This window comes from Borostomias antarcticus, assembly GCF_949987555.1.
Source record: "Borostomias antarcticus genome assembly, chromosome: 19".
Classification (NCBI taxonomy): domain Eukaryota; kingdom Metazoa; phylum Chordata; class Actinopteri; order Stomiiformes; family Stomiidae; genus Borostomias; species Borostomias antarcticus.
The window spans coordinates 9,655,715-9,670,714 of record NC_140252.1 but is presented as its reverse complement, the minus strand read 5'-3'; the positions used below and the strand labels follow the sequence as shown (position 1 = coordinate 9,670,714).

The following is a 15,000-nucleotide window of genomic DNA, read 5'->3' as shown; positions in this document are numbered from 1 at the left end:
GTGGTCTTGGACCCCGGGAAGACCAGCCGGTCGTCTAGGCGGACGCTAGAGATAAACACACGGAGCGGCGCGCTGACCTCCAGCTGGAGCAGCAGGGAGTCCAGGTGGGCCGTGGGGCTGAGCAGGAGCCCCCGCGTGTCCTGGATCCAGCCCCGGACCAGAACCAGCTCCCGCTCCACCTCCTCGCGCTCACGCAGCTCCTGCTGGACCTGGGTTCTGCTGGACCGCACCTGCAGCGCCAGGCTGGACACACACACACACACACACACACACGGATTATAGAGCTGAGATACTGTACACACACGCACACGCACACACACACACACACACACACACACACACACACACACACACACACGCACACATTCTTAGTGTTTACTTCTCATATTGCTCCTGCATGGTTCTGATCTCTTCTAGGCAGGGTGTCTCCTCTTGTCCATTCTCCTTCTTCCTCTCCTCCTCCTCCTCCTGCTCCTCCTCCTCTGGTCTCAGGCAGAGCGTGTGCTGTCCCAGCAGCGCCAGGGCGGACTGCTCCCTCTCCAGCTCCTGGCTGAAGGAGTCGTGGTACTCCAGCAGGCTCTGCAGCGCCGCCCTGGTGGACGCCTTCTCCACCGTGCTGTCAGGGACGCGGCCCTGGAGGTCTGTGGAGACAGACCGCCCCTTCTCCATCTGACGAGAGGGGAGGGGGCAGAGAGAGAGGGGGAGGGGGGGGGGGGGGGAGGGAGAGAGAGATGGGGAGAGAGAAAGGGAGAGAGATGGGGAGAGAGAGAGAGAGGGGGGGGGGTGGGGAGTGAGAGAGAGAGAGAGAGAGAGAGAGAGAGAGAGAGAGGGCCATGGTAAGGAACACATACAGTAGACTCTTTTATCAAGAAAGATGAAATATTATTGCCTCTAGGTACAGGCAACAGGACGCATGGTTGTCCACAGGTATGTGGAAAAATGAGATCTCTGTACAGCTAATAGATGTTTGATATCAAATGTAATATCACCGGTCAGCTAATGGATGTTTGATATCAAATGTAATATCACTGGTCAGCTAATGGATGTTTGATATCAAATGTAATATCACTGGTCAGCTAATTGATGTTTGATATCAAATGTATTACATACTGAAGGTCTATGCCTGGCTAGGTGTAAGAGAAATTCAAAAGCTGCTGTGTGCTGTCTGCTCTTCTGTGGGCTTCCATTGTCCAGGAAACAGACCAACCAGAAGCAGGTTTTTAAAGAGTGACCTCATGTCCAGCTGAACAATGGGGCTACAGACTGGACAACAAGAATGTGCAACATCCAGAGATATGACCACCTCCTGGTCCCGTGACCCAATTTCCTTCACATCAGCGGTGCATTGTGGGAGTTGTGCTGGTGAGTTGAAAGCAGTCTGTAGGCGGGGGAATATGCTTCCTGACTCCGAGCTTTGGCGGGAGAAAAACGCTGTCTGGCTGTCTGGTATTACATCACTTCTCACCCACTGGCCGAGGACAGACTGATCTCCGCTAGCAGGCAGACGTGACCTCAACACTCTGGGAACGCCGGGAACGCTCCCAAAGTCCTTTGGGTGAATTTGGGACAGCGGGTGACTTGGACTAGGGCACAAAAATAACCATAGGCCCAGCTGACAAAGTTAACAGTGTTCACACATACAGTACTAACAGCGACCACTGTAAGTGCATTGAGCATTGTGTTATGAAGGACCACTTTATGTGTAATACTGTTAACTCAAAAAATAGATAGTTTGGTGCATTGTATAACATTTCTGGATGCAGTGTATTGACCATTTCATGCACTGTTCATATTCAAAACAAACATACCACAGCTTACAGTGCAGTTTACTTGGACCAAGAAGTCGTTGCCCTAGTGACCGAAAGTTCCAATGGTTCCAGTGAAAGGGTGTATAACGTGTACAGTAGGCCTGTGTACCGCGTGGCCCAGCGTTTAGTCTACTGTACGTCCATCTATAACTATGCTACATGAATCCTCTCCTACTGTTGCGGTCCTGGCCCAGGCCTCGCCTCACCCAGGGCCGGGGCGAACGAGCGCTGGGTCACACCCGGGAACAAGCCCGAGACCACGGCAGGTGCAGCCTGTTTCCAATCAAGCTCACCTGCCACAATCATCGCGGTCGCCTACAAGAAGCCAGCAGCCCCGCCGCTGAGAGCTGGGTTATACTGAGACCTGTGGTAAATCGTTGGCGAAGCTCTACTTTCATAACTGTCCTTTGTTGTTTTCCCTACTAGAGTGTTAATTCCTCGTTTTCCCTCTCTCCATTCCCCTCCAAGCCCCCGTCTTCGTCCCGCGCCTCCCACGGCGACTCGGCTCTCCTGGTTCCCCTCCGCTCCTCCCTCCCGCTCCGCGCCCAGCCCTGCCTACCGCATCAGCGCCGGCGTCCACGCCACCGACGCCACTCCCAGACTACCCCTCTCCACCGGCTCCCTTCCTCGCTTGCCTCGTGCCCCTCGGACCTGACCTCTCCCCCTGACGCTGCACCCCTCAGACGGACCTGACCTCTCCCCCTGACGCTCCACCCCTCAGACGGACCTGACCTCTCCCCCTGACGCTCCACCCCTCAGACAGACCTGACCTCTCCCCCTGACGCTGCACCCCTCAGACGGACCTGACCTCTCCCCCTGACGCTCCACCCCTCAGACGGACCTGACCTCTCCCCCTGACGCTCCACCCCTCAGACGGACCTGACCTCTCCCCCTGACACTCCACCCCTCAGACGGACCTGACCTCTCCCCCTGACGCTCCACCCCTCAGACGGACCTGACCTCTCCCCCTGACACTCCACCCCTCAGACGGACCTGACCTCTCCCCCTGACGCTGCACCCCTCAGACAGACCTGACCTCTCCCCCTGGGGATCTCCCCGGCTCACCAGTCCCTGCGGTAGCCAGACGCACGCACACAGACAACATCCCTCCACATAACCATTTGCTCTCACACATCCATTCATTTATTTCACACCCCATTCACACGCACGCACACAAACATTCCCCCCACCTTAAAGTGGCAGTCCGTCATTATTTTGGTGTTTTTCTTCCCTCTCGGTGTAGTCACCGCAGTACTTTAGTTATCCCCATTTTTCTGTGTACTTTTTGTTCATTATTATTATTATTAAAACCGCCTTCGGGTTAGTTTGAGTTACCCTGGTGTCCGTCTGCTTCTCTGGGTCTGCTGCTCTGGTTCAGTCCTCTGTTCAGGGTGCCCCCTGGGTCCTAACACCTACCTTGTCAGAGAGGCTCCTCCAGTCTCTGGCGGTGTCGTCCAGCGCTCTCTCCTGGGCTCTGGCCGTGCTGCGCAGCCGGACCCAGCGCTGACCCAGAGACGACACCGCGTGGGCCACGACCGCTCTGCTGGACTCGGAGCCCAGCCGGTCCAGGGCCGCCGCCTTCTCTTTCAGCGCAGCTAGGGGGCATTCTAACCCGTCAATCTGGGTCACTAAAGACTGGAAATTGAAGAGGAATTAGGAAAGTGATTTAGGGACAGTTTGGTTGAAACAGATTAATGCCGGGCTCACACTACAGGATATTTAAAATCCTAACCAATTTCGAAATCGGGTTACATCACGCACATAAGGAGAATCTTAACAGATATTCTTCTTGCGCATCTCAAACAAGCACACAAAGCAAGATTTGAAAATAACGGCTCATCACACACTACAGGATCTTATCGTGCCCGAGGGAGCAACGAATCACTGGTCTCGCCGTCTCACTTGTAAAGTCGGGACGTAATAATCTTAAATATCAAACATGTTTGATATTATCGGGGCCACCCCGATGGGTCTGCGAGCCAATCGGGAAGTATAAGATTGGATCTGTAAACCCCTCATATATCTGGCCCCAACCAACGGTCCAGACCAGATTTCTCCTCCGATTGTTGGGAGGGGTGAATCGGGGATAAATCGGCCAAGGACTAGGTTTAATTTGAGTCAGGAGACCGCCCTTAAATCTTGCACATATAACCCCCCCAAAAAGTTGTTTTATTTCATATTTCATTTAAATCATATTTACTTTGTAATTCTGGAGCTTGTCCTCTGCTTCTTTGCTATTCGCTGCTTTGGATGTGGAGAATGATGTCATCCTACTTCCTGTTTCCTTCATCTGTCCAATCAGCTCCTCTCTGTCCTTTTGGAATGAGCTCCACAATGCTGCACAGCTAAGGAAAGACACACACAAGAGTATGTGTAGTCACAATGTACCGTATTGGATATTACAATTCATGTTAAAACACACACACACACACACACACACACACACACACACACACACAAACACACACACACACACACACACACACACACACACACAAACACACACACACACACACACACACACACACACACACACACCTCTGCAGAGTCTCCCAATGACTCCTCAGTTCCTCTTTGACCTCTGAACTTCTCTTCTGAATTCCCTCAACAGTTTCTCTCATCCTTTCCTTCACCCCAGGCGCCACTAGACCCTCCAGCTGAGGACCCAGGCTCTCCAGCTCCTCTAGCCCGACCACAAAGGCCTGCTCCTGGGCAGAGATCTCCTCCAGCTCCCTGAGCGCGTCAGCCTGGTTCTCCAGCTCCACTCCCAGGCCGGCTCGCTGGAGGAAAGCACCAGCAAGGTCCAGCCATGCCTGGGCAGACTGCTGGGCTGACTGGTGCCTCTGGACCAGGGACAGGACCTGATCCAGGTTCAGCTGGAGATCGAGGAGAAGGACAGTACAACATGAGAAAATAACTTATTAGGAAGCATTTTTCTAAATGTTTTTTTTTTTCCACACGCTTTAGTTACTGGTAGGTCAAAAGTCAAAAATCCCTAGTGAGAAACTGGAATGAGCAGATTGCAGAATGAGATAATACAGTACTTTATATATATATATATGAAGTCTCTGACGTAACTTCAGGCGAGGCACGAACGTCACGGCCGGGGTAATCGGCAGAGGTTAATCAGTCACACCCCATATGACGCTAACCACCAGCTGACTGTCAGCTGTCATAGCATTGGTTCAGCTCGCTAGAGCGCCTGTATTTAAGCTGTCAAAACATGTCATTGTTCGCGCTTGCCATTACTGCTGGTTGTGCATTTGCATGCTCGCTGCTTCCGCGTTCTCTGCTCTAGCGTCCACTCTGCCATTACTGCTGATCGCTCGTATCTGCGCGCTCGCTGCTTCCGCGTTCTCTGCTCTGGCGTCCGCTCTGCCATTACTGCTGGTTGTACATTGCATGCTCGCCCCACCTCCTCCCCTGCTCCACCTGCGTATGTCGATGTCATCTCTGTTGTCATCATTGCTCTCTGTCCGGGGTATTGCTGCATTCTTCCGGTATTCCACTATGCGTCGGCTAGTGGAAGCCAGGGTAAACACTAGCTGGTCTCTGTGGCTCTCCGTGGTGACCGTGGGCCAAAACATCTCCGGATGGCCATCCAGCGGTCCCTCCGGTCACCATGGAGGCAGAGACACTAGGCTGTATCTCCTTCGGACTCCACGAAGCGTCGGCCCGTGGAGGCCGGGGACTATAATGTACAGCAGTCCCCCTGTGGCTCTCTTTGACGGTCTTAGTGGGCTGAGTTACCTCCGAGCGTCTTCTCGATCGCGGCCCACTCTGATCGTCATAGAGGCAGGGGGCTATATGCCGTTCCCACTTCTGGCTCTCTTCTCGCCAAGCGGCCCAGAGGGGGGGAACACCTAGATTGCCTCCCCCTGCTAACGCGCTTTCCACATCAGTGGAAGGCAGGGGGCCCCCCGAACAGAGCACACCGCCAAAATTCATATGCTATGTATTTATAGATGCATGCTAATAATGGGTCAATTTTGACAAAAGTGATCTTGACTGAAATATATACTTTTTTTTACAATTCTTTTTCTCGCTCCATTTTATTCAAAATATAAACCATTAGGGTATGCATTTTTTGAATAAATTGGGATATGTAAATCATTAGGTCTATTCAATGAAGTACCATTTTTAGTACTTCATTGTTTAGTACTTCATATAAAATATGTATGGCAGCTCTGCACATAAGTGGTCTATTATGGATTTCAATGTGGCCTTCCTGAGCACGTTAATATTCAGATCATGAGGGAGAGGGTAATGGGGGGGGTTTCAACAAGCCCAGGCCATGAATGATGGACTGGCTAAAATAGGAGCAATTACATTTTATGAAAAAGTACTGGCTTTTGAAATGCCTTAACCAATTTTTTTTATCATATAGAAAAGGATAGAATTTGAGCCTCTCAGTTACAATGTCCACACACTGAATCAACTCTATATTCACAGAGCACAGGTGAAACTCATTTACCTGATTGGCAGAAGCTGCTTGCTGAACATCAAAGCCCAGCTGGGCCAGTTCCCCGACACTGTCCTCCACATGCGCTGGACAGGTCTGCTTCTTACTGCTGTACGTCTGCTTCTCTCTGCTGCCCAGAACGTCTGCTAACCTCAGCCGTGACTTCACCTCGCCCTCCAGCACCTTCAGCCTCCTCACTTCCTCTTGAACCCTCTCAACTTTGACCTCTGGCAGGGTCAAAGGCGCGCCTAACCGCTCCTTCAAACTCTTCAGCCAGTCGACCGTTCGACGTATCTCCGTTGTGAAATCATCGTTCTCCTCTACGCGGTTTTCACACTCCGTGATACGGCTTTTCACCTCGGCCTGAACGGAGTATAGCTCTTCCTGCAGTGAGGTAATTTCCTCCTTTGAGGCCTGCATGGCGTCAGGGTCAAAGTTCAACTGAAGCTCCTCAGTCTCATGGTTGAACCTCTCTAGCTGAGAACTCTCCAAACCCCTCAGCAGCGTGTGAAGACTCGCCAGTCTCTCCGTCGTTTCAAAGTGCGTCGCTAACTCCAGTTTTGCCAACTCCTCTTTCGCCGACTTAACCTCAGAGTCCAGTTTGGCCGCCGCCGCGTCGCGTTCTCCCAGCGTCTTCGACGACCGCTCTAAACGTCTCACCCTCTGGCCGATCGTCCTCCCCAGCGAGTCGTGGAGGTCGACCAGCCGCTGCGTCTCCCCCGGCCTGCACCGAAGCTCCCTGCTGAGAAGCCCCGCCTCCTTCCCCCTCAGCTCCCCCATCGCTGGGCCGAGGCGGGCCAGGGCATCGGCCAGATCTCTGTGTTCCTCGCTGAGGCGGGCGGCATCCTCCTCTCTGGGACCGATCGTCTGCTTCCCGAGATTGTCCAGCTGCTCGCTCAGCTCCTCCAGGGCGTTCCGAGTGAAGTGGAAGAAGCTGGAGAACTCTCTCCTCTCGGAGAGGGCCTGCTGGATCCGGTCTTTCTTGTCTTTGGCCAGCGCTAGGATGCTGTTGTACTGTTGCGGGAGGGCGTTGAGCTTCTCGTCCAGGTAACAGTGGTCCACCTCGTTCAGGGTAGGGAGGATCTCCTGGCCCACCCTCTGGACGATGAGCAGGAGGTTCTCGTACTCCGACGCTTGCTCCAGCACCTCCTGGAACCTGGACAGCTGCGGCGACAGGTCCGAGTCGTCGGCGCCGTCGGCGAGCGTGACCTCGGGGAACGTGGTGGCGTCGGCCCGCCTCAGCCAGTCGCAGGTCTTGTCCAGGTCGACCTGGAAGTACTTCCGAGAGGTCAGGGCCTTCTCCAGGTCCTGGACCCGCTGGGCGGTCCTCTGCAAGGCCATGTCGAAGGCCCCTTGGAGCTCCTTCAGCCTGGCCAGGGTCTCCCCCCTCTCCTCGTCCGTGGCATCTGTCTCCAGGTCCCGGCCCTGGGCCCAGAGGGACGCCAGCTCCCCCCGGTACGCCCGCAGACCGCTCTGGACGGCGCGGCATGCGGCTGCCTGCTTGGTCAGGTCCTCGGGAAGGAGGGCCACGTGGTCGTCCGCCAGGGCCTTCCTCTCCTGCTGCCGCACCCAGGACAGCGCCCTCCCCAGGCCCTGCAGGAACTGCGCCCGCTCGGTGAAAGCCTGAGGAGGAACAGTGACAGGCTCTGGTCAGGGATTGGTTTCTCTTCACTAGTCAACGTTTTGTTACAAGCAGTAGGACTAAAAGCACAAACTAATGTAAGAGTGTGGGGGCGCGTTGGGGGTTTCCCCTGGCAAAACTCTTCTCGTGGCAAAACTGTGAGTGTGGGAGAGGAAGGGAGAGTGAGAGAGATAACTCTTGGGTGGGACATGGAGATAGAGAGAGAGAGAGAGATAACATGGACTGAACACAGATTGACAGTAAACCAAGTTAAAAACCAAGATGTCTACCTTGCTGAGGTACTTCCTCCTCTGGGTCACCCTGGCCCCCAGAGCCTCCACCTCCCCCTGGGCCTGGATCACCAGCTCCTGCAGACGCCTCCGCTCGCTCAGACCCAGCCTGGTGGATCCATCAACCGACTTTCAGTAAGTGTGTTAAGCGAAGGACGCCTCATTCCCCCGGGGGATAGAACGTAGGGAGAACTCAAGATTACCTGACGGCCACGTCGCGGGCGTCGCCCACCGCCTGGGTCAGCAGCTGCTGCCGCGCCTCCAGCTCCCCGCACACGCTCAGGTGGTCGAACAGGAAGCTCTGGGCCAGGTCAGGCGGCGGGCTGGTCTTCAGGGCGGAGGCGAGCGCCGGCCGCTGCTCCTCCACCCACTCACGGGCCTCGCGGAGCTGCGCCTCCACCCGGGACAGGTCCTCCAGGGTCCGAGCCGAGGCCTGGATCTTCCCCTGGATCAGGCTCTCCAGCTGGGCCCAGCGCTGCTCCAGGTGCCCCACCTGCAGGGGGGGACAACAGACAGTTAGCATTAGCATTAGCATTACAGTCATGTAGCAGACGCTTCAATCAAAAAGCTACTTAAAATAACTGCATCAATTCATTGCTATTAGACAGTTATGAGGGCTCATTATGGCCCAATGCAGCGACTGGAAGACTGGAAGAGGCAGTGACAAGAAAGCACTGTTAATTCATTGACGAAAACTATGACAAATTATTCGTCAACAACCTTTATTTAGTTATCATCACAAGACAATAACTAAATAAAAACAAATTTATGATGAGAAAAAGGATGATGAAATAAATAAAAATAAATAAAAACTAAAAAGGGACGATTTGGGAAGAGATCCAATCGGAATGCTGGGATATGTAATTCAGTAGCTTTGTCCATCAGTCTAACAGATGTCTCCTCCGGGAGTATATGAGTTTGGAAATTCTAGAGAAATGGTTAAATAATGCATTACACTTTAGCTACCCCGATTTTAGTTCACTAAATCATCAGTAGATTTAGTCGAGTAAAATCTTAATGCTAGACTAAAACTAAAACAATTGAGATGACTAAAATATAACTAAAACTAAATAGCATTTTAGTCAAAAGAGTATGACTAAAACTAAATAAAAATTTGCTGTCAAAATTAACGCTGCATGAAAGGTTAGCACGTTGACCCGTGGCGTAGGATGACCCATGGGGGGGTCAGCGGTACCTGCTGCTTGACCAGCTCCTTGTCCAGCAGGCTGAGGCGAGGCAGGATGGTCTGTCTCTGGTCCCTCAACTCCTCCAGGGTTCCCCTCTGCTCCTCCAGGGTTCCCCTCTGCTCCTCCAGGGTTCCCCTCTGCTCCTCCAGGTCCCCCGACAGCTTCCTCAGGGCCTCCAGGTGCTCGCTGGTGCTCTCTGTGTCTGCCCTGAGACGCACGCACACACACACACACACACACACACACACACACACACACACACACAGACATGTACAGTACACACACGTACACAGACACACACACACACGCACACAGACATGTACAGTACACACACGTACACACGCACACACACACACACACACACAGACATGTACAGTACACACACGTACACAGACATACACACACACACACACACACGTACAGTACACACACGCACACGTACACACACACCCACGTACACAGACACACACATACACACACACATGTACACACGCACACACACACACGTACACAAACACACGCACACATATACACAAACACACGCGCGCACACACAAAGAAAGACAGATACACACACACATATACACACAAAGGGATAGGAAAATTTATCATTTTGCCATAGAGCAGCTGTCAGACAGACAGACAGACAGACAGACCGACAGACTAACTGGAGGGAAGGTTTGTGTGTGTGTGTGTGTGTGTGTGTGTGTGTGTGTGTGTGTGTGTGTGTGTGTGTGTACACGCGCGTATGTGTGTGTTATGGGGTGTGATTCGTGCCAGCGTAACAAACACTCAGTGCTTTCGTCGCCTGCATTGCGTGTATAAAGGTACTTTGGCGAGCTGATTAATAGGCGTGCATATACGCACGCGTTACGAGTCGCTCGCATTCTCAGAGGGTGACGTGTCAAAACTGCCGTGCCATTTTTGCGCACATGCATGTAACGTTTGCACGCTCGTGTTAAGTCAGCGGGCACTAAAAGCTGCGAGCGGGGCTCATTTGTCCATATTGAATAAAAATTAATAATATTTATTTGCACTCAATCAAATTCCAGGACCCTCCTTGCATAACTTTTCCTAGATATGTGTCGTTTTATCTCCACTATCGCTACATTTTCAAATAGGTTGTGGCTGTTCGAACTGGTGCTGACGGTGCTGCAGCGCCCTCTATTGACAAGAAACACGTGTATCTGAACATTTGTTTTAAATTGCGAAGAAAGAGTCATTCAGATATTAGGCTTTATTAAAAACAAGTTGCTTAACATGTGCGAATTCCATTTATTGAGAATGCATTCGCAATGGGCAAGGACGAGATTAGAACCAGCTATGATTTAAAGGCAACTGATCTTACACGTGCGGCCGCTAACACGTCTGCTGCGCGAGCAAGGCACTGGCACGTTTGACACGTCGCTATGCAATTTCTGCACACATTACAAGCGAACGTACGTACGTTCATCTATGATTTTACCAAACTGTCATGTGTAGTGTTGGTGTCGCGTATGTGAGGCGCATCTAACCTGTAGTGTTGCCGTCACGCACACGATGCGCAATTCGTGTAAACAACATGTGCACAGCGTCTGCGTGACAGGTACGTTACAGCTATGAGACGTCTGTCTCTCCATTGTTTGTCAATGGAAATTATACACGTGCGTTTAGACGTTTGATGTCATCGCGTCTTCTTAAGTAGGCGCAAGTCAAGCGTTTCAGTATGGTGTGCTGGCACTAATCACACCCCATAGTGTGTGTGTGTGTACGTGCGTGCATGTGTGTGCATGTGTGTGTGTGTGTGTGTCTAGCCGCCCCGCACCTGGCCAGGTAGTCCCACTCTCTGGACACCTGGTGGAAGAGCTCCTCCACGGCGGCCACGGCCTCCTGGTACTCCCCGCTGCGCTGCATGTCCTCCCCGCGCTGCGCCTCCTGCTGCTCCGCCCTCCGGCCCAGCTCCCGCCACGCCACCCCCAGCCCGGACGCCTCCTCCAGGGTGGGGCAGTCCCGCCCCTCCGTCAGCCCGGCCACGGCCTCCCTCAGCTGGGCCGCCTCAGCCTGCCGCTCCCTGATCTGCTGGAGGAACTCCTGGAGGAGGAGGAGGAGGAAGAGGAGGAGGAGAGGATGGCATTTTCTGTTGTTGCGTAAATGGTCTCTGCCTGGCCAAGGGAGTGGCTGGTTAGCAGATTCAGACACAATAGTCACAGCACCGAAAATAATATAATAATAACTGATATCCACTCAGCTATTATGGTATTATGGCATGTGGACATGGGTGGATATGCAAAAGGTGCTTTTTATATAAAAGGTGGGGGGCTACTGTACAACTGTAGCCATCTCGGAGAAAAAGCTTTCGTCTTTCGAAAAATGTCTTCATTTCGGAGAGTAAAGAAATACTATTGTCGGTAGATGCGGTGATGTAGACCGAGTGAAAAAAGTCTATGGCGCAACGAATGGTCCCTGGCAGGGCGGTATACCGGGGTAGAGCCCCGAATAGTACAGCGACCTGGACCAGGGCTATGCTCTCTGTGGCTCTGTGTTCTGCTCTAATGGACACATCTGGAAGAGGATGGCTTGTGTCCCTAAGAAACTGTTAACAAAACAAGTTTTGCTCATGTAAGAATGTGTGTGTGTGTGGGGGGGGGGGGGTATGCAGTTGAAAGTACCACAGTTACGTTTATTGAACAGGAAGGCAAAGTTGGCAGTAGGCCCAGCAATATGTGAAAGGGATGCTTATTCACCGAGATAAGGCCATGCATGAGCTCACACCTTGCTTACTGGCTGGTATGAAGGAAACTGAATCTTTATGTTTTGATCCTCCAGTTCTCTGGGGATGAGAGGACTAGGGATTCGATTAGACTAACTGCAAGAGCTTGTGTTAAAATCACTCAAAAATGCCCACCAAACCTCGAGAGCCTTCTTGAGTTCCAGAATTATCTTCTCCCACCTTCTCTTAATTTAATCACCCACCCACCCACCCATCCTTCCATCCCTCCCTCCCTCCCTCCCTCCCTCCCTCCCTCCCTCCCTCCCTCCATTCATCCTTCCCTCCCTACCTCCCTCCCTACCTCCCTCCCTACCTCCATCCCTCCCTCCCTCCCTCCCTCCCTCCCTCCATTCATCCCTCCATTCATCCCTCCCTCCCTCCCTCCCTCCCTCCCTCCCTCCCTCCCTCCCTCCCTCCCTCCCTCCCTCCCTCCCCCCATCCATTCATCCATCCATCCCTCCCTCCCTCCCTCCCTCCCTCCCTCCCTCCCTCCCTCCATCCATCCATCCCTCCATCCATCCATCCATCCATCCATCCATCCATCCATCTCCCTCCACCCACACAGCCTGCCTCCATCACACATAACCCAACAGCGGACCAAGCCAATCCATGTCTGACCTGGTCCAGGTCCAGGTCCTGGTTTTTGTCTCTAATGTTCTCCTCTTCCTACTTCCTACCCATCGTTCTATCTGTGCGTCACTCTCAAGTGAAGACAAATGCATAGGCGATTTTATAGGGGGGGCAGGGGGGGCAAGTGCCCCCCCCTGATTGGCCAGCCCAACTCTGCTCAAATTCTTTAAACATTTTTTTTTTTTTTACTAATTAACACATTTATTATTAAATACATAATTGTGGTTTGTACCAGTTTGTGTTAGGTCATCATTTATTTTAAAAGTGTATGTATTAATTAAACTAGGCTACCTTTAAATTTTTTTTTTTTTTTAATGAATATATTCATAATCCACCAATGGCACAACTCGTCCGTCGACCTCAACTATTCCTGGTTTGATCTGTTACCGCAAAAAAAGAGATCTGAGTCTGACTGTACTGCTCAGTGCTCAACAAGCTACAGTACAACTAGCCAACCTGCTCACAATGGCGAAAAGAGCTATAACAATTGACCACTTCTTCATAAAAAATGTTAAAAAAAACTGGCAACCCAGCTGGCATTTCAACGTTGATTCACGGGTGATTCAACGTCATGTGACTATGTGAATCAACGTTGGATTAGGTTTTGATTTTGAAAGGTGAATTAATGTTGATATCGCGACGTTGTTCCAAAATCTTACTCTTCAACATGGGTGAATTAAGGTCTTACAATCACTGTTGAATATGTGTTGAATTTGAAAGGTGAATCAACTTTGAAATCCCAACTTTGTTTCAACGGCTTACTTTTCAACATGGGTAAATTAAGGTATTTGAGTCAACTTTACATCACTGTTGAAACTGCAACTTTGTTTCAACTTCTTACTTTTCAATCATGTAGCCATGGAGAACAAAGGCGTAAACTTTTTAAAATTATTTTACATTAGAATCAAGATGCACATGTAGGCCTACAACAGCAGTGAATGGGGTTGCAACACTGAACTCTGTGCAAATAGCAACAACAGTCCAACAATAATGTGAACAATAAGTGTTTGTGGCACTGGCCTGCACACACACACAAACACATTTTGTGATACAGCAATGCTACAGAAAAAGGCATTCACAGTCAATCTGCCGGCTCGTAACAGCTTTTAGCTTTCTAAACATAGGCTACAACCTCTGCAGCACAATACGACCCAGGATGTAGCCTATGTTAAAACGCGAAAGCAAAACCAACTTAGTTAGAAAGCTAAACAATATATTAACCTTACAATCTACAAGTAGCGGCAAAAGTTGGACAACAAGGGAATGACTGGCACATTGCTCAGCTTGTATATAAGTAGATACTAGCTACGTCCAGCTAGTGCGAGACAAACATTACACACGATGCACCGCACCAACATTTCCAAAGAAACTACGGTGTCCATAATAGGACATCCTCGGATTTCCACGAAAGGAAATTTGAATCTCATTCTTTGTGTAAGCGTAAAATAAGGATTTGTGGATTAAGGATTCATTTATTGCAACGATATATAAAGCAAAACCTTTGTTGGGCCACTTTTTACCCATATTGTGCATTAAAGGGCTATAAGGCAGGTTGAAGACATCATGTTGACGTTGTTGTACATCATCGTACAGATCTTCAACAGAATTTCAATGTTGATAGTATTTTATCAACCTTTTTCAACCATTGAGCATTCAATATTGTTTCAAGGTTGAAACGACGACTGACATAAATAACTATATTTCAAAGTTGAAGGTCGGTCGTGTGCCAGCTGGGAATGCTAATGAAGAAGCTATCACTCGACATGACACCACAGCAGGTACAATCGAATGCAGAAGTGCTCCAGAGGCTATCGAAGCTATGCTTAATTTAGTTACAGTTGTGCTACCAACATGGCATAGCCTATTTCGAAGGCTGCAGGACTGTTTGTGTGTGTGATAGCCTACACTCACTGCTATGCTACGTGCACAGTTGCAGTTTGATCTTGTGATGTTGGGTATGGCCTAGTGCTCGGTCATAAAGTCATATTGACATGCTTGGGGTGTCTAGATTAAGTTTGATGCATTGTGCATATTGAATTGTCATACGGATTTCTTATTAGCATAGGACTGTTCACAACTGGCATTCTTTGTAAATACAGTAGATGGGACTGGACGGGACGGCAGAACTGTTTATTTTTTCTCACGTCAAAATGTTGCCCCCCCCTACTTTCAGAGGGTAAAATCGCCTATGGCTAAATGTATTTCTAAAGCACGTTTAAAAACCACTCCCCTTGACCAAAGCGCCGTCCACTGC

General features: G+C 50.8%; 1 protein-coding gene across 1 annotated transcript in view; it reads right to left on the bottom strand.

Moving 5' to 3' along the window:
• syne1a (spectrin repeat containing, nuclear envelope 1a) overlaps positions 1–15,000 on the bottom strand; it is a gene marked incomplete at its 5' end in the record, with an annotated part of 215,195 nt that overhangs the window by 75,377 nt on the left and 124,818 nt on the right. The window contains 10 exons of the mRNA XM_084453952.1: positions 78–243; positions 380–669; positions 3,225–3,443; positions 4,009–4,153; positions 4,347–4,684; positions 6,283–7,893; positions 8,182–8,290; positions 8,385–8,674; positions 9,377–9,575; positions 11,172–11,437. Coding sequence (XP_084310078.1) covers positions 78–243; positions 380–669; positions 3,225–3,443; positions 4,009–4,153; positions 4,347–4,684; positions 6,283–7,893; positions 8,182–8,290; positions 8,385–8,674; positions 9,377–9,575; positions 11,172–11,437 — 3,633 coding nt within the window. The remainder of the gene's footprint in view (positions 1–77; positions 244–379; positions 670–3,224; positions 3,444–4,008; positions 4,154–4,346; positions 4,685–6,282; positions 7,894–8,181; positions 8,291–8,384; positions 8,675–9,376; positions 9,576–11,171; positions 11,438–15,000) is intronic.